Raw genomic sequence first — 27,922 nt, forward strand, 5'->3', positions numbered from 1 at the left:
TTAATTAGAAATAAATTTTTTTCTAAATGAAGGACTATTTTAAACTTTTTTTTAAATGAAAAGAGATTAATTTAGTGCCACGGGGTAGAGGTGAAACATAAACACATACGTCAGGGTATAAATGAATTTTTTCATAGATCAGGGTATAAACGAAAAAAAAGTGCAAGGTGGGTGGTTTTTAAGTAATTAAGCCTATTTTTAAATAGGCTTATCCCCTTAAAAACCACTCACCTTTTACTCCCAATTCGTTTGCACCCTCACGTTGCAAAACCACCAAATATACCCAAATTACGACCTTTCACTTTTAATTGCACCCTCAAGCATTAAATTGATCTCTTTTCACTTGAAAAAATAGGTTCATTTTTTTTTAAATAAAATATTAAGTCCTATTTTAAAATATATGCTAAAATTTAAAGTATTGATTTGAACATTTTTTAAGTGAAAAGAGATCAATTTAATGCTTGAGGGTGCAATTGAAAGTGAAAGGTCGTAATTTGGATATATTTGGTGGTTTTACAACGTGAGGGTGCAAATGAATTTGGGGTAAAAGGTGTGGGGATTTTAAGGGGATAAGCCTTTTAAATAAAGGATAAAAACCCGAATTTGGCGCGAAATATCAAATACACCCAAATTTGTAAATACGGATCAAATTACCCCATAACTTGATAAAACCGGATCAAGTTATCCCACAACTTGGCCATGAATTGTTTAATTTCTTTCGATTGGGCCTCGTTTAGATTGGCCCATGCATGTTGCTTAACTCCTTCATTCCCATGCATTGGCCCATGCAATTTGACAACAGGTCTCGGATGAGACCTGCTATAATTTGCTGAGTCTCCAAGGGCAGCAGCGTGCTGCATCTATTCTTTCCTTTCATTTTTCAGTTTTAGTTTGATGTCATCGTGTTCCGTTTCTTAGCTCGTTATGTTTTGTTTTAGCATCGATTTGAGGTCCGCTTCTTTGTTGTCGTAGTACACATCGTCCTCGTCAATTCAAAACTTTGAAATAGTCAAACGGTACGTAAATCTCTATGTTTTAAGTGTCGTCGTTTCATCATTTTTGTTATTCTATGGCTGCCTTGCTATTGTTTATTTTCTGCTGATGTTCCTTGCTTTCATTACTGATGATTTTCATTATATTCTTGAGTTATAACTGATTATAATTGTTGATAATTGATTTACTCTTGATCGTGATACATTCCATTGATTTGTTATTCGTCGTTCATGACTTTTCCTTCCGCCATACTTGTGGCTGTCGCATTCTTATTTCAATTATTATTCCTGTGTTTGGCTGCCATATTTCTTGTGTTGAATGATGATAAACTAAGTTCATTCTTCAAGTTTGAGATCTGAGAAATTGGTTTGGTCGGTTAGTTATTCACATCTCATGTTTCATTTGATTACTCACATTAATTTGGTGGTTTGGACATTGTTTCTGGGTATCTTGTTTGATTGTTCAAATATATTACTATGATATTATTTGGCTTTTGTTCAATTGGTTTTAGACGGCAGTGGTTAGTTTAAATTTTATTGGCTATTTGATATGCAAAATGTGTTGGCCATTTTCTTTATTCTATTTCAATTACTTGGGTTTGGATTATTAATGTTCTCGACTGTTATTTTTTATTATTATTTATTGATTAATTAAGGTTTTTTTTTTTAAATAACAACTGTATTAATTTCGATAAATAAAAGTGCATAATGTTTGTTTGTCAGAACTAAATGATATAGATTACAATAATTACTCCTAAAAAGGAGGCTTTAAAGACTTTTTAGCCACTTCATAAGCCATCCAATTACACATTCGCTTAACATATGCAAAGTAAGCGAACAGTATCAAAAATTATGACTTCTATTATTGATGGTATATCTTTCTCGCCTTATGCCAGTGTCTCCGCAATTTCAGGTGATATTATTCCTGCAAAACAATGAAAACTACAATAAGTGATAAAACTCGAAATACTGATACAAATCATAAATATTCCACATAGTAGATGCCTTCATCAATACTTTAACCTCACAAAGAGTACTTTAACCTTATAAGAAAATATTTTAAGGGTCCTTACTTGACCCTCAAACTTATTTCCTCTCCCGTAATGTGGTCTAATTAGGAACCTTATTTTCTATAAGAAGTAAAATATATCTAATTGATTTGGTTATTAAATAGGAGATCTTTTTCAATTATGGCTCTACATTGATGTACGGTTGAAATTAAATTTTAGGGAAAACCCTAATTGGAATTTTGGTCCTCTCTTCCCCTATATATAATGTCTTTGGACCATCACAAAACACACCAACAAACAAATAACTAAAAGATATATAGGCAAGAGGAGAGAAACCAAAATTCTTTATTGTAGTAATTATTCTACAATTTCCGCACTCGCAATTGCCATGGAAGAGGTATTTCTTTATCCCTCTTTATATTGTCTATTTGTGATTATCATGTTGTTCAAAGATCTTAGGGTTTTTGTAAATTAACTTACATGTGGTATCAGAGTTTAGATTAACGAACACTTGATAGTCCATGAAATAAAAAATAGATTTAATTCATAATTGATTGTTTTAATTGATTTTTCCGTTTATTATAAACGTTTATGAATTTTGCTTTATTTGATGTCGCAAACGTTCGTCGGATTGTTGACTTCTCATGATTTTAAGCAACAATAAGTTTAAGATTGACAAAAATTGTGCGAACCCACTTACTGAACTTTTACATTCTTTGTTTAATTTTTTATTTTTTTAATCATCTATGTTTGGCAAACTTGAATAAAAGTTTTTCTTCTTTTTTTCAGACAATAGCCATAATGGTTAATGTATCGGGCAACATTATTTTATTTTGTCTTTATTATATTTTTGCTAATTATAGTTATTAATTGGCAATTATGAATTTTTATAAATTTAATTGTAGGCTAATAATCACCCACGGCCCCTGATTTTAGGGATACCTTACGACAAACCCCCTGATAAAAAAAAAACGATCAGTAAACCCCCTAATCTTTGTGACGGCGCTCGCTAAACCCCTTTTGGACGAAAATATCCTGGCGCCTTTTTTTGGTCAACTGACTTTTTTTTCTAAAAATAAATAAATAAATAGTGGCGCCACGTCAGCTGCCACGTCACCAAACTATCCTAAAAAATTAAAACACCTAAAATACCCCTAAAACACCCAACCCAATCAAATCTAACCCAATGACATTCAACAAAACCACTTCACCCTAACCGCCACCACCACCCCACCGCTCTCCGGCCATCACCACCACCCCACCGCTCTCCGGCCACCACCACCAACCGCCGCCATGTACGGAATTTTTTTCCGGCCGGTCTGTTCTTCGTGGAAGAACAGATCACAGGTCTGTTCTTCCACGAAGAACAGCGCCGATTTGTTCTTCCACGAAGAAAAGACCCAGATGGGTCTGTTCTTCGTGGAAGAACAGCCCCGATGTTCTTCCACGATGACCGGAAAATTTTCCGGTCATCTCGGAGAAGATGACCGGAAAATTTTCCGGTCCGGCAGTGGCGGCGGTGGTTGCGGTGGCGGCTGTGGTGTTGGCGGTTGGGTTGGTTAATTAAATGGTTTAAAGTGGGTTGATTTGTTTTATTTTTGTCTTTTCTAAATTAAATTAGGGGTATTTTAGGTGTTTGAAGTTTTTAAGGTATTTTGTTGATGTGGCAGCTGACGTGGTGCCGTCAGTTTTTTTTTTTTAGAATAACAGTTGACTGAAAAAGACGGCGCCAGGGGTATTTTCGTCATATTTGGGGCTTAGGGGGTTTAGCGAGCGCCGTCACAAATATCAGGGGGTTTACTGATCGTTTTTTTTTATCAGGAGATTTTTCGTAAGATACCCCTAAAATCAGTGGTCATGGGTGATTATTAGCCTTAATTGTATTAAGATTTAGTAAATTATATATGTTGATGTCAATATGTTAAAGTAATTTTAATGTATTAAATTATACTATTGAATTCAATTAAAATTTATGAATTACATAATATATTATATTACCATTATTATAATGCATTCATCAATATGCGAATTAATAATTATCCACAGATAATTAAAATCATATTTTGATTAATAATTAAGAAACTATATATATATATATATATATAGATTAAGAAAATCCACAGATTTTTTATATCTCTAATTAAAGTAAATATATTACTTAATTATGCATGATAAATATTACGACCTTTTAATGGTATTATTTGTAGAATTTATAGTGACTACCCCCAGGAGCATTATATTTTCTTGTTGTATATATTCAATTTTATGTGTTGCATATGTCTTTTAAATACCTTAAAATTTAATGTATCTTTACAAATTGCAGCATCTTTTCCTGCGCATTTGTCATCATCTGTCTCATCTGTCCCACTTCTCACGGGAATCAACTTATCAGAATGGAAAAAGAAAGTTGAATTCACCTTAGCAGTACTTGATCTGGATTTGGCTCTTCAAATTGAAGAGTCAGCTCCTCTTACAGAAATAAGTAATGATGAATAAAATGCTCTCCATAAAACTTGGGAGAAGTCCAACAGATTGAGCCTTATGTTTTTACGTATGACAATTGCTAGTGATGGTTCTGCGAATGGTAGGATCTTCTCTTGTCGACCTGAGATCACGAACACAGGTTAGAATGAGTCGGACGTTTGTGTTCGACCACACTCCGATGCCTAAGTCAGATACCTTGCAAGGTTCAAAGATAAATGACGTAGTTTAAAGAGAATGAATTAGGGTTTACCTTTGGTCTTCGGTCTATTTATATAGAATCCTTTCTCAGTAATCGACTCAAGGTCATCTTCTTGTGATTGTGTTTAATTCGGACTCATGCTGAAAAATAGGGATTAGGACAATCCCAATCTTTCCGGATTCCAAAGATCATATCAGTTAGGATCTGCGTCTACTGACTAATGACAGCTGTTTGGTATCTGCTGTCTACCATACTTATTTGACTATATGTACTGGGGTCAACTGCGTATCCATCATTAGCCCCTCCCCTCTCTATTCCGTAGCGCAACCATTTATGGTTGTTTGAAACACTACCCGGATAACTTAAATGCAGGGTAACCTTAGTTATGAAGTAATTATCCTATCTTCATGCCGCGTGGCCCACTTTTTAAAATTTCAAAATTTTGAAAATCAAAATCAAATAATACCCGTCCTTTCCGTTTCTTACGCTCTCTCCCTTCTCCACGTGTTCTTTCTTACCTTCCCTTATAACTGTTTCTCTTTCTTCTTTCTCCCATTACTTCTTTCATTCTAGCAAATTTCTGTTTTCTCCCTTATTTCTTGCAAATTTCTACTTTCTTCTTTCTTTCTTGGCGATCGTCCCCTCCATTTTTACCAGGTATTTTCTTTCTCCTTTTTATTTTTATTTTCTTCGCATCATGACTCGCACCCGTTCTAGTGTTGCCACTCCTTCTTCTGGGACCACTGTAGATTACCGTAGGGATTTAGTTGAGTTTACCTCTAAGATTGATGACGGTATGCTTCCTGGTATACGCGAGACATACGACATTCCCTTTGATTACACTTTGCATTCCTGTGATCCATCCTTTAGTGCTAACTATCGCCCTGACGCCCAACGTATTGTCGTTTACAAAGAACAGTTTCAAGGTGGTCTTCGTTTTCCTCTCACTCCTTTCCTTCATGATTTCGTTCTTACCCACAAAATACCTCTAGGACAAATTCATCCAAATGCCATCCGGTTGTTGTGTGCGTTTGCTGAACTGGTTCATCATAAAGGTCTTATTCCCACCTTAGGTTTAGTGGCCGAAGTGTTCAATGTTTCCCGGCGAGCCAACGAGTTTTACCTTTATCTTCCTTTTGTTCGTGGCAAGCGTCTGCTTGCTGGTCTTCCTAAACTCAATAAGGGTTGGCAAAACTTGTTCTTCTGTGTTGGTCATGAAAATGCATTTGCTTCCTTTCCCCTTGTTTGGTTGGACAAACCTTTGAAAATTTCTGTTACTAAACCTCCGAAGAAGGATCTGCTTCTTCTGGAACAGCTTATTGGTGCTGCGCGCATCAAATGTTTCAGTGTTCCTGACCTTGTTAACAATTACTTGGCCCGCTTGTTTCCTGAGTACGCTCCCCTTGTGGATGATTCTGGTGGATCCCCAGATCCTAGTGCAGGTAGCCAATCTCTTTCTCACGAACCTACCGAATCTGCGTCACTTATGGATCTAAGTTCTTCTGAAAAGGGTATGCTAATCTCTCATTTGTTGTAATTTTTGTTATATGTATTGATCTGCTTTTGCTGTGTCTCCAGAAATGAACTATCTAGATGACATCAAGATTGTTGTGGAGGAGTTGCCTGGTGTAACGCCTTCTGCGTCTGCTCTTGCTTCTTCTACTCCTACTGCGTCTGGGGGCTCTCAAACAATGCCTGCGTCGCGGTCTGCGCTGAACAAACCTCCTATGAAGAAAGGGGATTCTTCCTCCAGAAAGGTGCCTGAGCCCTCTACCCGGTTGAAACAGGCGTCTGCGAAACGCCGGAAGCTTGACCTGGATTTGTGTCCTGATCCTCGCGCCTGGATTGAAGAGCACCTTGGTTCTGCGTCCATTCATGACGCGGATGTGTCTGGTCTGTACTCCCAGTTTCTTCAGTTGAATGGAGATATGGATACGTGGAGGCAGGTACCCGTTGATGACATTTTTGATAAGTTTGATGCTTCCTTGCTGCATGTAAGTATTTCTTTCGTTAATTTCTTACTCTTCTTCTTACTTTTCTTGTTCTGTTATCGTGACTTATCTATTATTTATTTAGGTGGTTCAAGGTGTCTCCCTTCTGCGTCAGCAGAAGGATCACTTTGTGGAAAAGTATGAACAAGAGCTTGCATCTCTGCGAAAGTCTACGCAGGCAGAGACGCAGAAGCTGAAAAACTCTCTCCAAGCGGCTTTTGACAAAGGCAAGATCTTGGAGCGAAAAGTTGCTGATCGTGACGCTTCTCTTTTGGAGGTGCAACGGGTTCGCGATAGGTTGCTGTATGAGCAAAAAGAGAATAGAAAAGATGTGAATGCCTATATTTCTGGCTGTTTAACCGACTTCTGTGCTACTGCTGTCGGGGTGGTTCGTCAAGACTATCCTGACTACGACATTGGGAAGTTCTTAGCCATTGATCTCCGTGCCTTGGGTCAGCGCGTCATGGCGAAGACAGCTGCTAAGAAGAAGCTGTCTGTAGATGCTTCTACGGAAAAAAGGGGTGCTTCTGCGCCTCTAACACCGCGTTCAGCGTCTGGGGCTACATCGACTTCTGATGATGGATTGGCGTTTGACAAGCCTCCACCTTCTGAGACTGCGGCCCTTAAGAGCGCAGATGATGTTGAAAAGGAGATTACCGAAGAGCTTCCTACAACTGATTCTTCTATTCTGGTTGAGCATCCTTCTGATACTATTCCTGAAGATACCCTTGGCGTGGATGCTGTTCCAGAGAAAGTGTTGTCTGCTGGAGAGGAAGATGTTCCTGTCACAGAGACTGCGCCTTCTGCGGAGGAAGTGGTGTAGGCTGTGAAGCCCTTCTTTTATATACTTATTCTTTTAAGCTAGCTTTCTTTTGTAATTGCCTTTTGGACAAAAACTTCTTAGTTCTTTCTTTTGTTTGGGGTACTTACGTTTTATTTGAACCGGCCCACTATTTTTAGAACTGTTATTTTTCGTAATTACTGATGCAATTTAAGTTTAAAGGGAAAATAACAGATGCCATGCTTTATTAAAATTTTAGAATGATAGCAAATACATCTACTGGAAATACTTCTTCATGTCATTAATATTCCATGTTCGGGGGAGAATCTGCCCTTCTAGGTGAGCGATTTTGTAAGCCCCTTTTCTTACTACTTCTACGACTCGAAATGGTCCATCCCAATTGGCTCCTAGTTTGCCAACTCCTGCTGCTCCTTTACCAATTTCTGCCTTCCGGAGTATCAAATCTCCTACTATGAAGCTTCTTCCTTTCACCTTGGCGTTGTGGTATTTAGCCATCTGCCTCCGGTATGCTTCAGCTTTTACAGCTGTCTGGTGTCTTCTTTCTTCCAAAAGATCCAGACATAATCGCATGGATTCTTCATTCTTCTCTTCATCAAAAACTTGAACTCTTAGTGAAGGCATGCCGATTTCTACTGGTAATACAGCTTCTGTGCCATACACCAGACTGAAGGGGGTTTCTCCGGTGGCCTTTCTGGGTGTGGTGCGGTATGCCCAGATGACTTTGTACAGCTCATCAATCCATCTCCCCTTCAGATCATCGAGTCTCTTCTTTATTCCCGTGAGGATAGTTCTGTTGGTGACTTCTGTAAGTCCATTCGTCTGCGGGTGGGCTACTGAGGTGAACTTCAGCTTTATGTTCAACCCTTCAAAGTATGCTCTGAACTTGCGGCAATCGAATTGCTTCCCGTTGTCAGTGACTAAGGAATGTGGTATGCCAAACCTGTCTATTTATATTAGCAACATGCAAATTTATACAAGTATATGGTAAAAAATATAAAATGTTTTACCTTCCCATGACTTCTCTTGATAGCCAAGTTTGGATCTTCTCCGTAGTGATCGTCTTCATCGGCTCTACCTCCACCCATTTGGTGAAGTGATCTACGGCTACCACGATGAACTTTACTTGTTCCCGCGCTGGGGGGAAAGGTCCCAGTATATCTACGCCCCAACTCATGAATGGCCATGGACTACCGATGGGGTGTTGCTCAGATGCGGGTGTTCGTATCTGTTAGTGATATGCACTAGGTCAATCATGTTTGACCATGTTTTGACTTTATCATTTTATTATTTATTGATTGGCAGTTTTTATCATTTTATATTAATGATTAAAATACTTGAATGGTTCATTCTTTCTAAGGTCATCGAGTATGTGACTTGATAGTAGAACCCTTAGGTTTAATAAAAGAATTATATACCATCTATCCCTAGTCTTAATAGAACATTGAGACTAGTATGATGTTGACTGATGATTATGTTTTACTAATCATGTATATGAGATATTAAGTCAAATCATAGGTGATACCGACCTAATAATATTCGAACTCCAGGCATCGCCTAACAAATGCTATGCTCGCCCAACGGGTCTCCAAATCTCCCATCGCCCATGTCTGTCTCGGGCGGACTCCTCCAGGTCTGCCATCCAGGCGACCTCATCCACTCTGTTTCCTGACACCCACTACCCGGGATAATCGGGAACGTGCCTTCACCATTATCAATAATCGTGGGACAAACCCACGATTTACCAGATAACCACCGCCTTAAAATCATTATAAAAGGAAGCCACTGAATGCCGAGAAGGGTAAGCACAAATCAGCCTTAAATACTCTTACACTCATTTACCTACCAAAAAACACTCTCTGACTTAAGCATCGGAGTGGCTTTCAGGCTGAGCAAGCCTGAGGTCCTTTGAGCTTATATTTGTTACTTGTGCAGGAAAAGCAGTACAGGCGACCCTTGGAAGATCGACCTGTATCATTTGGTGCGGTGAGCGTGGAACTTATTAGTTTCGTCGTTCCTTTTAGATACTTTTCAGAATTCGCTTTTTCAAGAATGGATCCCCCAGGAGATAATACTCTACCAGCCACCAACCGAGAAGACAGGGAAACAGAACCACCGGCCCTAAACCTGTTTCCCCCAACTAGCGAAGAAGGAGAAACCAGCGACCCCCTGGCAATAAGACAGACGATACCTCCGATAGCCATAGCACCTGATGGAGAGCCAATCAACAACCAAGCAATGTTCAAGGCTTTCCTAGAAATCACCAGTCTACTCAAAGACATCAAACAGAGTATCTCGTTAAAACCGCCAGAGCAGGGATCAGCAAAATCACCAGTACAGAAGTTAACCTCAACCATGGACAAGGGAAAAGAACCGATGCGAGAGGAAGATGCCCCTGAAAATTCCACACGGAAACAAAATGCCCCCATCATAATTCCAGACGAAGAACGTTGGATGGATGAACAACACACCCTCAAAGGCGGAGAAGAGCATCTGGAGGAAAAAGTCCGTCAAGTCATGAGCAGGCTTGGAATAAGATGTGAAGACGTGGACATCTCTCTTCGAAGTGACTCACCACTCGCAGATTTCATCATCTCTCACGAGTTCCCTACAAAGTTCAGATACCCCCCAAATTTGGAGTCATACGATGGAACAGGCTGTCCCAAGAGCCATATTCACAAATTCCAAGCGGTGATCAATGTTCAGACAAACTTGGATCACGTACTATGCAAACTTTTTCCTACTACCTTAAAAGGTCTGGCGCAGGAATGGTACCAGAGTTTAAAGCCAGGATCAGTGCTGACGTTCAAACAATTCTCAGGACTATTCCAGGCTAGATTCGTAGCATGCATCCCTCAAAAGAAGCTATCCACAGATCTGCTGGCCATCATGCAATGGGAAGGAGAGACACTCAGGAAGTATGTAGAAAGATTCAATAAGGAGGCGATGCAGATAGAAGACCTGAGCCAGGAGATCGCCTACACAGCATTACTCAATGGAACTACCAACTCCGACCTACGAAAGGAATTATTGGCTAAATCGCCAAAATCATTTACCACACTGATGACCATCGCACATACACAGATCAGAGTGGATGATGGCCAGAGAGAGATAGAGAATCGCCTCGGACGGGCAGAAGAACGAACGTTTGCAGAAAGAAGAAATGGGGACAGGTCGCCCATAGGAAAGAGGTTCGGAGAAAAAGGCAACGACCATTTCAGAAATAAAAGAAAAAAAGACGAAGATAGGCGATATACGCCCCTGAACACGACCAGAACCAACGTACTGTTTTGGGTAAAAGACAGCCGAGAGAAGGTCAGATGGCCAAGGAAGATGAACGCTGCGTCAGCCAGCAAAAGAGACAATAGCAAATACTGTGAATTTCACAGAGACAACGGCCACACCACAGATGAATGCTGGCACTTGAAGGAGGAAATAGAGAAGCTGATAGAAAGGGGATCCCTTTCCCAGTTCGTAAAAAGGGACACCGAAGTCAGAGAAACGGAATCAGAAAGAAAGAAAGAGCGGAAAGAAGAAATCACCAGAAGACCCAGACCAGAGCCAGCAGGCGTGGTTAACGTAATAATGGGCGGATCGACCGGAGGAGACAGCAATACTACAAGGAAGAAAGCTGCAAGAACAGTCTACTCGGTTAGCCCGGGTGCACCGAATGCTAAGAAATTCAGAAGTGTATCTTTTTCGGAGGTCGATAGTCATGGCTTATCAGTCCCCCATGAGGACGCCCTAGTTGTCAAGGGGCGACTCAACAATTTCGAGGTTTCTCGGATGCTCGTAGACACGGGAAGTTCGGTAAACATGATTACGATGGAGGTGTTCGGCAGAATTGGACTCAAGAAAGAAAATTTGACACATGTCTCTACTCCACTAGTGGGACTAGGAGGCAAATCTGTACAGGTGGAAGGATCACTGGAAATAAGCATCCAACTGGGGGATGGAGAGATCTACAAAGAGATCCGAGCAGAATTCATGGTGGTCAATATGGATTTCGCATACAACGCAATTCTCGGAAGGCCACTCTTGCACGATACATGCGCATCCATTTGCATGAGGTACCTACTAATGAAAATCCCAACCAGAGAAGGCGATGCCGAAGTCAGAGGATGCCAAAAGTCAGCCAGAGAAGCATACTTTACAGCTCTCAGGAAAGTACATATAACTTTGCCAGTACTAACAATGGAACCTCCAGAGAAGAAGGAAAGGGCGGAGCATTATGGGCGAACTGAGAAAATCGAATTATCCCCAGGAAAGGAGATAGAAGTGGGAGATGAGCTAGAAGAAGAAATCAAGCGATCTCTGACCGAAAACCTCAGATCGCTTGGAGACTCCTTTGCCTGGACAACAGACGAATTGATCGGAGTAGACCCGGACGTCATATGTCATCGGTTAAACATAGCGACTGACGCGAAGGCAGTGATACAAAAGAAGAGAAGGCACTCGCCCGAAAAACAACTCGCCATCGCAGAAGAGGTCGCCCGGTTAAAAGCAGCAAACGTAATCAGAGATGCCTATTACCCGAAGTGGGTAGCAAATGTGGTGATGGTAAAAAAGTCCAATGGCACTTACCGAATGTGCGTGGACTTCACAGATCTGAATAAAGCATGTCCCAAAGATAGTTTCCCACTTCCACACATTGATCAGTTAGTAGACTCCACAGCAGGTCACGCCCTCTATACATTCCTAGATGCCAAGGCGGGATATCACCAGATACCTATGGCACCGGAAGATCAGGAGAAGACGGCCTTCATAACGGACCAGGGATTATTTTGTTACAAGATGATGCCCTTCGGTCTGAAGAACGCAGGAGCCACATATCAGCGGCTGGTGAACTCGATATTCAGAGATCAGATAGGAAAACACATGGAAGTTTATGTGGATGACATGATTATCAAGAGCATCCGAGCTGAAGACCACCCAAAAGATGTGAAGATAGTCCTGGAGACACTAAAGAGATACCAGCTAAAACTCAATCCGGAAAAGTGTGTATTCGGAGTACCGGCAGGCAAGTTCTTGGGGTACATGGTCTCTCAGAGGGGTATCGAGGCTAACCCAGATAAAATCGAAGCGGTCTTAAGAATGACACCGCCACGGAGCATACATGAAGTCCAGAAGCTCAACGGCCGGGTCACGGCTCTAGGTCGGTTCATGTCCTGCTCGGCAAAACGATGCCTGCCTTTCTTCAAAACCCTGAAACAGATCAAGAACTTCACATGGACCGCAGAATGCCAGCAGGCGTTTGAAGAATTGAAAAGCTTCCTGTCCTCGCCCCCACTGTTGGCGAGACCGGATCCGGGCGACGTGTTATATTTATACATCTCCTGCTCTGACGAAACAATAGCAGGAGTATTGGTGTCGGAAAAAGGAGGCGAACAATACCCGATCTACTACATTAGCAAAGTACTCAGAGATGCGGAGCTGAGATACCCGAAGTTGGAGAAGCTGGCGCTGTGCGTATACACCGCCACCATCAAGCTCCGACATTACTTCGAAGGGCACCAAGTCATTGTACGGACCGACCAACCATTACGAAAAATCCTCCAGAAGGCAGAGACAAGTGGACGCATAGCAGAATGGGCCGTCAAAATAGGAAGTCTGGGCGTTATCTATGAAGCTCGGAAAGCACTGAAAGCTCAAGCACTAGCCGACTTCTTCGCTGAATTAACATTCAAAGAACCCATGGAGGACAAAGCGACTCCCTGGGAGATGCACGTCGATGGGGCAGTTTGCGGAGAAGGAGCAGGCATCGGAGTCGTGCTCAAAGGACCAGGAAGAATCCAAATGGAATACTCAGCAAGACTCGAATTTCCAGCTTCCAACAATGTGGCGGAATATGAGGCGCTGATAACAGGGTTGCAATTATGCGAAGAGCTCAACATCTCCGAAGTCCAGATCTGCAGTGATTCACAGCTGGTTGTGAACCAAGTCTCGGGGAACTTCGAAGTAAAGGAAGCTACGTTGAAGAAGTACGCCAAGCAGGCCAAAACCTTCTTTGCCGATAATGGGCGATCCTGGTCGCTACAGCAAATACCCAGAGCAATGAATGGAAGATCAGACGAATTGGCAAAGTGGGCAGCAACAAAGAATTACGACTCGATGAGAAACATTCCTCATGAAATCAAACGACAACCTAGCTTTCAAGAAGAAATTGAGGAGGGCGAAGTACTGATGGTAGAAGGGGAAGAAACCTGGATGTCCCCCCTCACAGCATACCTGGCTAATGGAATACTCCCCGAGGATAAGAAGGAAGCCAAAAGGATAGTGATACTCTCATCAAAGTTCGGAATATACAACGACCAGCTGTACAAACGGTCATTCACCCATCCCTGGCTAAGATGTGTGAACAAAGAAGAAGGGGAGTACATCATAAAAGAATTACATGAGGGGACCTGCGGAGCACATGATGGAGCATCAACACTGGTCAGGAAAGCACTACTACAAGGCTATTATTGGCCCACGATGAAAGAACAAGCTACAACGCTAGTAAGGGGATGTTGGCCTTGCCAGCAACATGCCTTGGTACCAAGAAAGCAAGCTTCAGAAATGAAACCCATCGGCAGTGCATGGCCGTTCGCCCAGTGGGGTATGGACATCCTGGGACCTCTCCCTTTGGCCACAGGACAACGGAAGTTCCTGGTAGTGGCAATCGACCACTTCACCAAGTGGATAGAGGCAGAACCACTGGCAAAGATCACCCAACAACGCATAACTAACTTTTTCTTTAGATCTATCTTGTGCAGGTTTGGAATACCGAAGGTGCTGATCACAGACAACGGAAAGCAGTTCGACTCAGCAAAGTTTAGAAAGTTTTGTGCCGAGTATCAGATCGACCTAAGGTTCACTTCGGTTTACCATCCACAATCGAATGGGCAAACCGAAGTGGCCAACAGAATCCTACTGGCCGGACTAAAAAGAAGACTAGACGAGTGCAAAGGAAGATGGGTAGAAGAACTCTACAGTGTCCTATGGAACTACCGTACCACCCCTAGAGAATCAACGGGCGAAACTCCATTCGCCCTAGCCTATGGAACGGAGGCTGTAATTCCTGTAGAGATCGGCGCACCCACGCCAAGGACAGAAGACAACCAGCTAAACCTAGAAGAAAACGAAGAAGAGCTCAGGAACAATCTAGATCTCCTGGTTGAAAAAATCAACAGATCAGACATCAGGATGGAAGCCTACAGACAAAAGATGGCCAAACATTTCAACAGCCATGTAAAGAAAAGAAAGTTCAAACTAGGCGACCTAGTCATGCGAAAAACCGAAGTCAAAAAAGGAGAAGCAGGAAGCGGAAAACTGCAGCCAAACTGGGAAGGACCTTACACCATCAGCGAGGTCATCAAAGAAGGAACATTTAAACTCACCAACTCCATGGGAAGAATCATACCAAGGACATGGAACGCCAACAACTTGAGAAAAATTTAGTCACAATGGGTCGCCCTCAGATATGATTAGTTATTCCTTAAGAAGTAACATAATTAGTCAAGCGATGTTTAGTTTCAATATTGTATTTCAATTCCTCCAAGTGATGTTTAATCACAGCATTATGTTTCAATTTCTACAAGTCATATTTCATCACATTATTGTATTTGAATTTATGCAAGTATTTTAATTTACCCTTGCCCGGACAAGGAATTTCCACAGATATCGTCTCTTTACCATAGTTACCTGATTACTTAAAATATTTCCGAAGAGGAGAACTGACGAGTTCATTCCCAAAAAAGGAAAATACACAGTTAAAATATATATCGCCTAAAATAAAGAGAACAAAAATAAAGAAGGCAAGAAAATTTATATATTTTCTCAAAAAAAAGATATATATTTAAAAGAGGACGAATGCCTCACAAAAATTACAAAGGAAAATAAAATTCCTAACAAAAGAAAATATACAAATGTACAAAGTACATAACAAAAAAAAAAAAAGAAAGGAAAATTCTTCCTATACAAAAACAAAAAAGAAGAATCTAAAGCTTGATGATCTCTGGCTCAACCTTCTCCGGGGCAGCCTCTTTGTTCCCCTCCAAAATATTTGGGACAGATAGCCCCTCCTGCGAATCCCGCCTGGCTGAAGAAGAAGCATCGACACGAATGTTGCCAGAACGGGTGGGAGAAGGGACATCGGCAAGACTAAGAGGATCGGACCCCGGAAGGATAGACTCCAGATCAGAAGGCCGATCCAATAAGTCCAGAGCAGCAAAAGGCCGCTCCGAAGATATAAGCAAGCCGAAGTCCTTCTCCTCAGGACTACCTCCCAAACCGGGAACAAGAGGCTTCTCGCCAGCCTTGGCAGGTTCCTGGACCCCCGGGGCAGACTGTTCGGCAACCTCAGCAGCACCTCCACCATTTTCAGACTTGATGGAGACAAACAAGTCTTGGGGAGAATCTGGCTCACTCTCACTGTTAACCCCTTCGGGAAAGCCATATAAGAACTCAACGTCCCCATCAGGATGACGCTCCAAGTAGGTACCCACAATGGCTTCAGTGAAGTCAGTCAGATCATTGGCTAGCTGGGCGGTGTTACGGCGACGCCTCTCCTTCTCACGAATCAGCCTGCCTCGCTTCAAATAAAGCCTCTTCTCAGCAACTGAGACTTTATCGTTAAGGGCCGTGACGGTGGTGTCGAACTCCTTCTTGAGATCGTCATAATCAGTGCTTTTCAACACCACCTCTGCCGCCAGATTTTTATTTTCCTTCTTAAGGCGGGCGACCTCATCAGACAGCACACGCTGCTGCTTCACAGCACTCTCCCTCTCTCTGGATAATCTATCCACATCAGCACGAAGAGAGTCCAGCTTCTGAGTGCACCCGCCATGTTCGCTGCGAAGGGAGTCATACTTTCCCTTCAGCAGCTTGTACTCCGTCTTCAACTTCACCTGCCTCTCATCGTCGTTAAGACGGTTGGAGCGGTATTGACGGATGGCATAGGCAACCTAAACATAAAATAAAACTGAGTTAGAAAATAACCATCACGGGAAGAAGAAGGCAAAATGCTAAAGATAGAAAATTCAAACCTTTGCCAGGTTGGAAAAACAATCGTCCATCAGTGCGTGGTCCGGCCTCTTCAAATAATAGTCAACGTCCGAAGGGCAGCAGGAACCCCGGAAGATGTCATGGGCAACGGCAGGACAACGTACAGAGGCATCGGCCCCATACTTCTGAAGGAGCAGGTCGACCTGAGTCACCATCACATCCTTCTTAGGCCTTTTCATCGAAGGTCCCTCCCCCTCAGTATCTTCGCCCCCTGAAGAAGGAGCTCGCCTTTTGCTACCGGTCGAAGCAGCCGGGGCAGTTTGGGGAGCCGGAGGAAGGGGTCGGGAAAGCTTCTCCTTCGCAGGAACCTCCATCTTATCCTTCCCCTTACCAGTGTAAGAGGGAACAGCAGGAGGAGGAGGGCCAGTGACAGGTTCCTTTATCTGGAAACCCGGTAGCACCACCCTAGGAGTGGGAGCAGAATCATCACCCTTCTGAGAAGAAGGTGGCTTGCCTCCAGCCGTGGAAGGAACATCGCCTCCTTTCTTAGCAGGCGCCTTCTTAGCTTCAGAAGACGGCTTGGGATCAGCTTGGGGAAGGGCCTCCCTCTCTCGAGCCTCTCGACGAGCTCTCCTGTCCTCCATGACCTTCTGCTGAAGTTCTTTGAAGTTCGGCACTGAAAAATCAAAGTAAATAAGATTCAGAAAACGATTCACAAAAATTAAAAGGGAATAAAAACTTCATGGTACAAACAAGATACCAGAAGGACTAAGAGGCATAGAAGAAATATTAAGAGGGGAAGAAAGCAGTGGTTCGCCCATATCAGGGAACTCATCTCCATTATCAGGCGATGTCTCCCTCTTGTCCTCACTCTTCTTCCTCTTCCCCCTTTTTTCACCCTGCGCTCTCTTATTTCTCTTGGAAGCAACACTTTGGTCCCACCCGAAGTAGGAATCTATCAGATTCACTACATGCACCTTAGCGCCACCTCGAAGCAGACGCAACGTCTCTTTATCAACCTCGCTCAGGTTCGCCTTTTCCAGCTTAAGGGGCCCTTCCACAAAAACATTCGGAATGGAGCCCCAACCACCTTCCTTTTTGGCGATGACGAAGTTACCTTTCCACCGCTTCAAGGAATTGGGAAGGCCAGTGAAGGGAGATCTTCCGGGTTGCAAGTAGAAGAACTCATCGCTTTTCTTCCTTCCCAGAGAATAGATCGCCCTAACAATCTCATAGCCCACCTGTCTCTTCAGTTGGAGACCACGAATAAAAACTCCGGTCAAGTGACGGTGGGCATTAGGATGGAGTTGACCCAAGGGGATCTTGAAATTATCGAACACTTCTTGGGTGAAGAGATCGAGTGGTAGTCTCAAACCCGCCTCAAAATCTTCAACGAATAGCAACTGTTCATCATCCTTTAAGACCTGGCTAACAGCCGAGCCCTCAGATGGAATCCGAAGGCTAATGAAGGGGGGAATTTCGTACCTCGCCCTAATCCAAACAAGGGCTTCTTTACCCAGACTGATGGTCCACTCAGACAAGGGTTTTTTATTACTAGAAGATGTCCCAGAAGTCCCTTTACGTCTCTTAAAAACAAAATCCTCCTCATCTCCTTCATCATCACCCAGTCCACCATCTCCGACCTCATCTTCACCAGCATCCTCAAGGGGAGCCTCGCCCTCTGGCTCCCTGTCATCAACACCCTCCTCACTGTCAGGGATTACCTTCTGAGACAACCCTTCCTCGTCAGATGACAACTCAACGAGGGTAGCAAGAGGAACAGGGTAGGTTGGGTCACTAGCAGAACTCTCAGAGGAAGAGGAAGAAGAAGGGGAAGACACCGAAACCCCTAAAGTAGACATCCTAAAAATATACTATCTGAAAGCAAACAAGAAGAAGGAAGCAAGAAGACAAACAAAAATAGCTAAGCCACTTACTGATTGAGAGAGAAAGTCCGGTGCTATGTAACTCGAAGAAAGCCTGGTTGAGAAATAAATCAACAGAAGAAGAGAATCAGAGATAAAAATTAACAGGGAATCAGAGAGAAAAGTTAAGAGTAAAAAACTTTTAATTAAAGAATATATACCTCTTTTATACACTCGAATGCCTGACAGCAGGAAACTCCTCGAAACAATCAATGAAAAACCAAAAGTCGCGTTCTTTTATAGTCAGAAAACGCTTCAGATTCGTAACCGTTGAAAGAAACGTTTGAAATTCAAAATTGTTTCGAAAATTTCGGAAATTCGAATTTTGAAAAATTGGCGCTTCAAGTCTTTGACTTAGCAAGATTACAAGGGGGGGACATCTGATACCGACCTAATAATATTCGAACTCCAGGCATCGCCTAACAAATGCTATGCTCGCCCAACGGGTCTCCAAATCTCCCATCGCCCATGTCTGTCTCGGGCGGACTCCTCCAGGTCTGCCATCCAGGCGACCTCATCCACTCTGTTTCCTGACACCCACTACCCGGGATAATCGGGAACGTGCCTTCACCATTATCAATAATCGTGGGACAAACCCACGATTTACCAGATAACCACCGCCTTAAAATCATTATAAAAGGAAGCCACTGAATGCCGAGAAGGGTAAGCACAAATCAGCCTTAAATACTCTTACACTCATTTACCTACCAAAAAACACTCTCTGACTTAAGCATCGGAGTGGCTTTCAGGCTGAGCAAGCCTGAGGTCCTTTGAGCTTATATTTGTTACTTGTGCAGGAAAAGCAGTACAGGCGACCCTTGGAAGATCGACCTGTATCAATAGGTGCTATTTGAGAAATAAGGCACTGGATGACCCACTGTGAGAATACTACATAGATCACTGTCATAAGTAATTCTCATTACAGTTCTATTAGTATAATCCTTTGACCTTGAAATCATCATGGATTTCTACATAGCTATTTCATATTTTGATACAGTCTTACATTATCTTTAACAGGATAATGGAATAGATTGTCATTGGATATGAAAGTAACTATGTGAGAAATGTGAGTGACTGAGAAGGAATTTGTCCCTCATTTATTTGAGTAAGATATCTATGGGCCCCTTGAAGAAGATAGACTGAAGTAAATGCATGGCCATGCTAATTGATAAGAAGTTATCATTTTCAGTCTACTTAGAGTCAAGAAACTAATGATTGAATGTTATAAGGATGACATAACTATGCCTTATATTCAATCTGGATATCGAGAGATAAAGGGATTAAAATATTATTGTAAATGGTTAAATCGGATTATCGATATTCATATAACTTGGGTAGTCATAATGTCTTGCTAGAGGCCACTTATGACTTGTGGGCTGAAATAGGGATTTCGAGCCTACTGCCAACGTTATATGAACCTACAGGGTCGCACACTAAGAACAGGCCCAAAACAGTTATGGGTTGTACCCAATGTAATTAAGTGATTAATTATATATATATATATAATTCGTAATATATATATATTAATAAATATATATATTAATTCGAAATTTAAGGATAAGTGTTTTCCTTAATTTATTATTTTTGGAAGATAATAAATATAGTAATTAATATATATGGATAATTATCAAAAAGGAGTTTTTGATAAACATAAACTTGTAGAATTGCAATGAGATTGAAATTCGAATTTGTCTCAAACCCTAGTGTTATTTATCACTATAAATACTCATTAAGCAGTTGGTTTGAGAATCACGAAATTCATTATTCACAAAATCACTAAAATTCGAAATTGCTTGTGAAGCAATAGTGCTAGCACACAAGCACTAGTTTTGGCTAAGGTCTGTTCGTGTGGATACTCGTAGAGGACGCGTTCTTTTGGAGGCGTTTCTGATCCGAGGCCAGGTATCACCAAAGTGAACCACCTCCTTCCTTCCTACATTGCTGTTGAATTCGACATACAAGTAAGTAATTGTTCTGTTTAATTCGAATTACATGGATCTTGGTTTGGGTTTTTAGATAAATTTTTGAAATTCCGCTGCGTTATGAACCAATAAAACCCAACAGTATCACTGCGCCGAACTTCTGACACTTGTCACATTTAAGTACTAGGTCTTCTGCATCCTTCTTCATTGATAACCAGTAGAATCCTTGTAAAGATGATTTCCTAACCAGGGCTGCTGATGCCTCATGGGCTCCGCAGATCCCCTCATGGATTTCCTGCAGAACATATAGACCCTCCGTCTTGGTCAGGCATCGAGACCATGGGTGCGTAGCTGATGCCCTGTAGAGTACTCCTTCTAGGACTGAGTACGACGCTGACTGTCGAACTACCTTTGCGGCTTCAGCTGTTTGCCCTGGCAGAATGCCTTCTGTTAGGTATGCCAGTAGTTTCTGCATCCAGGTGTCCACCTCTTCTATAGGTAACACTTCCTTCTCCGTATCTACGGAAGAAGTCGAACGCTCCTCTGTCATTTTCATCTCCCTGAAACGCTGGTTCTTTGCGGCTGCTGCTTTGGCGATTGCATCCGCGGCTGCGTTCTCTTCTCTGGGTATGGGGCAAATTTCCCATTCTCCTCCAAATCTCTCTATGTCATTCAAGAGTTCTTTTGCTTTCTCCATATATTTCGCCATCTTTGCCTCTTTTGCTTGGAACTGTCCTCCTATTTGTCCTGTGACTAACTGGGAATCGCTATGGACTCGTAGGACTTCGGTTTTCATTACTTTCGCAATTGACAGTCCTGTTATGAGAGCTTCGTATTCTGCAGTACTATTAGTTTATTGCGATAAATGGTATGTATATTTAAATGATAGATTGATATCATACCTGCCATGTTGTTGGTTGCTTTAAATGTCAAGTGTACTGCATATTCGATTGTTATTCCCATTGGTCCTTCCAAGACAACACCTGCTCCCGCTCCGAGGTCATTAGATGCTCCATCTACGTAGAGATTCCAAGTAATTGCTTCTCTGGGTTCTTCAGTGTCTGGTTTCTCCGTCATCTCTACCACAAAGTCTGCGAGTGCTTGCGCCTTCAATGTTTTCCTCGGCTCATATCGTATATCATGTTCTCCCAACTGGACGGACCAGCTAACCATCCTTCCCGAAGTTTCTGGCCTCTGCAATGCCTTCCTCAGAGGTTGGTTAGTGCGTATGATGACCGTATGCCCTTGAAAATATGGCCTTAACTTCTTCGCTGCTACTACCACCATTAATGCCAACTTGTCAATTGTCGGGTAGTTTAATTCTACGCCTTTCAACGTTCTGCTGGAGTAGTAAATGGGCAGCTGCTCTTCTTCTTCCTCTCTTACTAGTACCGATGCGATCGTTTCTTTACCTGCTGATAAGTACAAGTACAGAATTTCTCCTGCCTTTGGCCGACTGAGTAACGGTGGGCTGGTCAAAAAGACTTTCAATTCTTCAAAAGCTTTCTGACATTCTTCATTCCATTCGAACTTCTTCATGTTGCGCAATTGCTTGAAAAAGGGGAGACATCTCTTTGCAGACGAAGAAACAAATCGCCCCAACGCTGTCACCCTTCCGTTTAGTTTTTAGACTTCTCTGATGCTTCGCGGTGCTACCATGTCTAGGATGGCTTGAATCTTTTCTGGGTTCGCCTCTATGCCTCTCTGACTCACTAAGTATCCCAGGAACTTCCCGGCTTTAATGCCGAACGCGCACTTCTCCGGATTTAGCTTCATGTTAAATTTGTTCAGTACCGCAAAGGTTTCTTCCAGGTCCTTGGCGTGCTCTTCAGGTGTACTGCTTTTTATGATCAAGTCGTCCACATAGACCTCTATGTTCCTTCCCAGTTGATCCTTAAACATGAAGTTTACCAGTCGTTGGTACGTTGCTCCAGCGTTTTTCAGCCCAAATAGCATGACGTTGTAACAATACGTTCCCAAGTCGGTAGTGAAAGCTGTCTTCACCTGATCTGCTTCGTTCATTGGTATCTGATGATAACCCTATTTAGCGTCTGCGAGACTATACAGCTGGTAGCAAGCTGTTGAATCTACCAGCTGATCGATATTCGGCAGCGGATAGTTGTCCTTTGGGCATGCTTTGTTTAAATCCGTGAAATCTACGCACATGCGATATCCTCCATTTGCTTTTTTCACCAAGACGACGTTAGCAACCCATTCCGGGTACATCACCTCCCTTATGAACTTGGCTGCCTCCAACTTCCTGACCTCTTCCTCTATGATCTTCCTACGATCTTCTGCGAACCGTCTCTTCTTCTGTACTACTGGTTTGGCGTCTTTATAAACAGTCAATTTATGGGATGCTATCGTTGGGTCTATTCCCACTACTTCTGAGGCATCTGCGGCAAAGGTGTCTCCATTCTTCTGTAATACACTTTTGATCTCTACAGCCACAGCCTCTGGTATTTCTGTCCCGATCATCACTGCTTTCTTCTGGGTGATCTGGAATTCCCTCACGTTGCCCACTGGGGCATTCCTATCTCCTTCTTCTTCTTCTGGATCCTCAGGGAATGCCTCAATGTTCAGACTTTTGCCTTTTTCTTCAGTGATCAAGTTGCATTCTCGTGCGGCTAACTGGCTCCCTTTTACGGTTACTATCCCTTCTTCGTCCGGAATTTTAAGTGTCAGCCATTTGATGCTGGTCACTGCGCCACACTGGTACAGGAAAGGCCTTCCCAAAATGGCGTTGTATGCCAAAGGGATATCCACTACATTGAAAACTGCTGTCATGGTCTTCAGTGGCCCTTCTTTTGCTTCTCCCAGAATTATCTCCAGCTCTACCATCCCTTCAGGTCTGATAGGCTTTCCTCCTAAGCCAACCAACGGCACGGAAACCTGTCTGAGATCCGTTACCGATCCTCTTATCCCCCTAAAGACTTGCAAGGTAAGGAGGTTAACTGCGCTTACTTCGTCCACCAGGATCCTCATTACTCTAAAATTGTTAATCAATGCTTTGATTACTAGCGTGTCGTTGTGTGGTTCCTGCACATGCCTCCCATCTTCTGGTCCAAAGGTGACTAATGGCAGCTCCTCTGCGGATGTTCTAGTGCTTATCGAGTACACGCCCTTACGTATCTTCTTCTTCTGTGCCTTTGAATAGGGTTCCCCCCCTTCTATCATGTTGATCACGCCCATGGGTTCTTTGAATCTTTTGTTTGCCTCTTCTTTTTCCACATGTTCTGGTTTCCTTTTTTCTGCACTTCCTTCTGTGCGTACAAACTTCTTCAATACTCCTGACTGGATCAGCTGTTCTATCTCCCGTTTCAAGTCCCAGCATCTATCTGTGTCGTGGCCATATCCTTCATGGAATCTGCAATACTTGCTCTTGTCTCTCTCTTTGTCTGGGTGTAGCTTTCTGGGTGCATTGTACATGACTCTATTGTTCTTCATCCAGCTGAATATTTCCATTGGTGCTCTATTCAAAGGTGTGAAGTCAAATGGCTTGTTTCCTCTTCCAAACCTCTGCGTTCTGTCGTCTCCTCCTCTACTGCGGTATCTCTCTGGTTTGTCTTCCTCATATTGTTTTGTCAGCGTTCTTCTTGCCTCATCCAGTTCTACGTACTTATGTGCTATTGCCATCAATTCTTGGAAAGTGGAAGGCTTTTTCATTAAGATCTTATCTCTCAGTCGTTCGAACCTTGTTCCCATCTTCATGGCCTCTATGGCTGTATCATGGTTTAGGTGCTCTATCTGGACTGCTTCTTTATTGAATCTCTCCACGAAGTTCTTCAACGTCTCGCCTTCACCGTGTCGGCACTTCCGTAGATCACTTGAGTTCTTCTGCAGCGGGATGTTCGTGCGGAAACGCCCTTTGAATGCCGTTGCCAGTTCTGCAAACGTTCCGATGGTATTGGACTTCAGTCCGAGGTACCATTTCTGCGCTGACCCCTTGAGGGTGGCCGGGAATACTCTGCACAGCATCAGATCTGAAACATCTTGAAGCATCATTATCGTTTTGAATTTTGAGATATGGCTTTTTGGGTCTCCGGTCCCATCGAATGGCTCAAACGTTGGTAGTTTGAAACGAGAAGAGAATTTCACGTCTAATACCTCCCTTTTCAGTGGTGAAAAATCGTCTCCTCCTTCATCGTCTTCGTAGCTATCCTTCTGGTACTATCTCATCGCATGCTTAATCTTCTCATCCAGAGTGTTCTTTTCTCCAACGGCTCTTCTTCTGTTTGAAGAGTGGCTTTCTGCGTCTCGTTCCTTCTCTCTACCTCCTCTTTCTTCCTTCTCCAGGTCTACGTATTCTCTCTGCTTCTTCGCGACTTCTTCATCCCTTGCTTTTTCGCCTTGCTGTCCGTCGTCCCCTCCTTTTTCCTTTCCCACGTCTCCTGGGAGTGGTGCCGTGAGAACACACCGGGGGGCCGTTTCTTTATCTTTCCGTGCGTCTTTGTCTCGCCCTCTTGGGATTGGTTCCGACTGTTGCCTTCTCTGAGCTGGTGCTTTATCTGCCTCTACAGTCTTCTCCTTCGCGATTCCAATCAGTCTATCTTGAAAGTCGTTAAAGCTCTTCATCACCGCCTCATGGTAGAGCGGTGGTAGCTGGGCTCCTGGTGGTACATATGGTGGAATGTATCCAGCTGTTGCCGCTGTGACGGTTTCTTCTACGTCTAGGGACGGAAAATGAATTGGTGCGGTGGGTCTTTGGTATCCCTGGTGATACTGGATACCCCACAGGGTATACGTCTGCGGCCAACTTGCCGCGTTTTGATTATACAGGGGCGATGGATAATACATGTTCTGCGGTGTATAATAATTCCAAGGAGGAAATACCTGACTAGTTCCGGGTAGTTGCGCTCCTCTGCCCATCAATCCTGCTGTTGATCCGGGTATGGAAATCGGTGGTATGATGTCCGCACTTGCGACTCCAGTCCCCCCTGGGATTCCTGAGCTTGTCCTCAAAGGACCCGTCGTTCCCGCAATTCCCGCCGGAGGTGGGCGAAGGGGAAAGACTATTCCGTCTGTTCTTGCTAGTAGAGTTGGATTGCTGCCTCCGGCCATCTCTCTATCTCTGACTCCGACTCCAGGTGGTGGTGGTTCATCATGGTTGTCCATGAGTTTGTTTCAGTTCGTAGAACCAAAATTGATTGATTTTTAGGAAAGAACAATTGTTTCCCACAGACGGCGCCAAATGATGGTTCTGCGAATGGTAGGATCTTCTCTTGTCAACCTGAGATCACGAACACATGTTAGAATGAGTCGGACGTTTGTGTCCGACCACACTCCGATGCCTAAGTCAGATACCTTTGCAAGGTTCAAAGATATATGACGTAGTTTAAAGAGAATGAATTAGGGTTTACCTTTGGTCTTCGGTCTATTTATATAGAATCCTTTCTCAGTAATCGACTCAAGGTCACCTTTTTGTGATTGTGTTTAATTCGGACTCATGCTGGAAAATAGGGATTAGGTCAATCCCAATCTTTCCAGATTCCAAAGATCATATCAGTTAGGATCTGCGTCTACTGACTAATGACAGCTGTTTGGTATCTGCTGTCTACCATACTTATTTGACTATATGTACTGGGGTCAACTGCGTATCCATCAGCTAGCAACCTAAACCGGTAAATGCTAAGGATTATTTACAAGTAATAGAAAAATGGTTTAAGACTGCAGACAAATTTTTTGCTGGGAAACTTATGGCAGATTTTACAACCATGAAGTTTGATGGCACACTCTCAATGCATGATCATGTTATTGAGATGACGAACCTTGCGGCGAAGCTAAAGAATTTAGGAATGATGGTGGACGATTCTTTTCTCGTTCAATTTATCCCAAATTCTTTGCCTTCTCGGTATGGACCATTCCAAATTCATTACAACGCCATTAATGATAAATGGACGGTGAATGAGTTGGCTAATAAATTGGTTCAAGAAGAGGGTAGGCTAAACCAACAAGGTATTAAGGTTGCACATCTTGTCCAAGGAGATGGATCTAAAGCTGGAAAAAGGCATAACTCAAGCCATATAAGAGCACCACCAAAAATGAATGATTCCAATCAATCAAAAGAGAAGAAGGCAAAGAAAGAGGCCAGGTGCAATTTTTGTAATAAACCTGGACACTTTCAGAAAGATTGCCAAAAACGAAAGGAATGGTTCGAAAAGAAAGGTAACCCCATGGGTTTCGTAAGCTTTTTTGAATCAAACTTTTCTTATGTTACTTCTCATGCTTGGTGGATTGATTCTGGTGCTAATGTTCATGTTTCAAATTCCATGCAAGGATTTCTTACGATCCAAACCATGAGCCCAAATGAAAACTTTTTATTTATGGGAAACCTAGACAAAGCACCAGTTGAAGCTATTGGCATTAATCGTCTTATTTTGGATAGTGGATTTCAGTTAGATTTATTTCAAACTCTTTATGTTCCATCTATTTCTCTTAATTTAGTTTCAGTAAGTAAACTTGATAGTGCTGGTTTTAAAGTTAATCATGGAGATGGTTGTTTTAATTTATTTTTAAATTCTAGCCGTATTGGTTCTGGAATTCTAATTGATGGAATTTAAAGATTTAATCTTGCTACTCAAATTTCTGAAACCCATCTCACCATGCATACTAATACTGAAACAAAACATAAATCGTCTAAAAACAATTTTTATTTCTTGTGGCATAAAAGGGTGGGACACATTTCCAGTGAAAGAATAAAACGATTGGTAAAAGATGAAATTCTTCCAAGTCTTGATTTTACCAATCATAAAGCATGTGTAGATTGCATTAAAGGAAAGCAAACTAGACATACAAAGAAAGGAGCCACAAGAAGTACACAGCTTCTTGAAATCATACATACAGATATTTATGGACCATTTGACATTCCAACATTTGGAGGTGAGAAGTATTTCATTTCTTTTATCGACGATTCCTCACGTTATTGTTATCTCTATTTATTGCATGAAAAATCTCAGTCTGTGGACGCTGTACAAGTGTTCACAACTGAAGTTGAAAGGCAATTAGATAGAAAAGTGAAAATCATAATATCATGTAGAGGTGGTGAATTTTATGGAAGGTATGATGAACCAGGACAACATCTTGGACCCTTTGCAAAACTTCTCCAAAAACTTGGAATTGTTGCCCAATACACAACGCCTGGTTCTCCATGGCAGAATGATGTAGCTGAAAGGCGAAATCGTACTTATATGGGAATGGTTAGATCCATGATGAGTCATGCCAATTTACCAATATCCTTGTGGATGGATTCTTTACAAACAACTGTTTATATTTTAAATCGGGTTCCTAGCAAAGCAGTTCCAAAAACCCTTTTTGAACTGCGGAAAGGCTGGAAACCTAGTTTAAAACATCTCCAAATTTTGGGATGCCCAGCTGAGGCTCGAATTTACAATCCACATGTAAAGTAAATAGACTTCAGAACGATCAGTGATTACTTTATTGGTTACCCTGAGAAGTCCAAAGGATATAGGTTTTATTGTCCTAACCATAGTACAAGAATTGTTGAAACCAGAAATATTAGATTCTCTGAAAATGGAAAAATCAGTGGGAGTGATAAAATGCAAGATGTGGTCATTCAGTAAATAAGGGTACCTATTCCTTTACCCTCAATTTCGAA

At 42.4% G+C, this 27,922-nt stretch overlaps 4 protein-coding genes across 4 annotated transcripts; 1 reads left to right on the forward strand and 3 right to left on the reverse strand.

The window, feature by feature from the left end:
• The first annotated feature begins 8,654 nt into the window (after positions 1-8,654).
• On the forward strand, positions 8,655-15,068 carry LOC130014834 (uncharacterized). The gene is made up of 2 exons (XM_056103783.1): positions 8,655-8,705; positions 9,411-15,068. Exons 1-2 carry the CDS (start codon positions 8,655-8,657, stop codon positions 14,913-14,915), a joined length of 5,556 nt encoding a protein of 1,851 aa, XP_055959758.1. The 3' UTR covers positions 14,916-15,068.
• A 2,099-nt stretch (positions 15,069-17,167) lies between these two features.
• Positions 17,168-19,057, reverse strand: LOC126657520 (uncharacterized). The gene is made up of 2 exons (XM_050352225.2): positions 18,547-19,057; positions 17,168-18,440 (listed from the first exon to the last, which is right to left on the reverse strand). The coding sequence occupies exon 2, from the start codon at positions 18,320-18,322 to the stop codon at positions 17,201-17,203; it is 1,122 nt and encodes a 373-aa protein (XP_050208182.2). The 5' UTR covers positions 18,323-18,440; positions 18,547-19,057; the 3' UTR covers positions 17,168-17,200.
• A 1,368-nt stretch (positions 19,058-20,425) lies between these two features.
• Positions 20,426-21,846, reverse strand: LOC126657018 (uncharacterized). Its single transcript, XM_050351638.1, has 2 exons — positions 21,210-21,846; positions 20,426-21,144 (listed from the first exon to the last, which is right to left on the reverse strand). Exons 1-2 carry the CDS (start codon positions 21,844-21,846, stop codon positions 20,426-20,428), a joined length of 1,356 nt encoding a protein of 451 aa, XP_050207595.1.
• Positions 21,847-22,347: 501 nt separating this feature from the next.
• Positions 22,348-24,312, reverse strand: LOC126657019 (uncharacterized). Its single transcript, XM_050351639.1, has one exon. It carries the CDS (start codon positions 24,310-24,312, stop codon positions 22,348-22,350), a length of 1,965 nt encoding a protein of 654 aa, XP_050207596.1.
• Positions 24,313-27,922: the final 3,610 nt, after the last annotated feature.

This window comes from Mercurialis annua, linkage group LG7, assembly GCF_937616625.2.
Source record: "Mercurialis annua linkage group LG7, ddMerAnnu1.2, whole genome shotgun sequence".
NCBI classification, from domain to species: domain Eukaryota; kingdom Viridiplantae; phylum Streptophyta; class Magnoliopsida; order Malpighiales; family Euphorbiaceae; genus Mercurialis; species Mercurialis annua.

What these genes read in the sequence shown, in the direction of transcription:
- LOC130014834 (XM_056103783.1), top strand. Translation starts at nt 8,655, where the DNA reads ATGGCCATGGACTACCGATGGGGTGTTGCTCAGATGCGGGTGTTCGTA. An exon ending in AGATGCGGGTGTTCGTATCT is followed by an intron (nt 8,706 to 9,410) that starts GTTAGTGATATG and finishes TTACTTGTGCAG; the next exon opens with GAAAAGCAGTACAGGCGACC.
- LOC126657019 (XM_050351639.1), bottom strand. Translation starts at nt 24,312, where the DNA reads ATGATGCTTCAAGATGTTTCAGATCTGATGCTGTGCAGAGTATTCCCG.
- LOC126657018 (XM_050351638.1), bottom strand. Translation starts at nt 21,846, where the DNA reads ATGAAGAAGTTCGAATGGAATGAAGAATGTCAGAAAGCTTTTGAAGAA. An exon ending in AGCAACCAACAACATGGCAG is followed by an intron (nt 21,145 to 21,209) that starts GTATGATATCAA and finishes ATAGTACTGCAG; the next exon opens with AATACGAAGCTCTCATAACA.
- LOC126657520 (XM_050352225.2), bottom strand. Translation starts at nt 18,322, where the DNA reads ATGTCTACTTTAGGGGTTTCGGTGTCTTCCCCTTCTTCTTCCTCTTCC.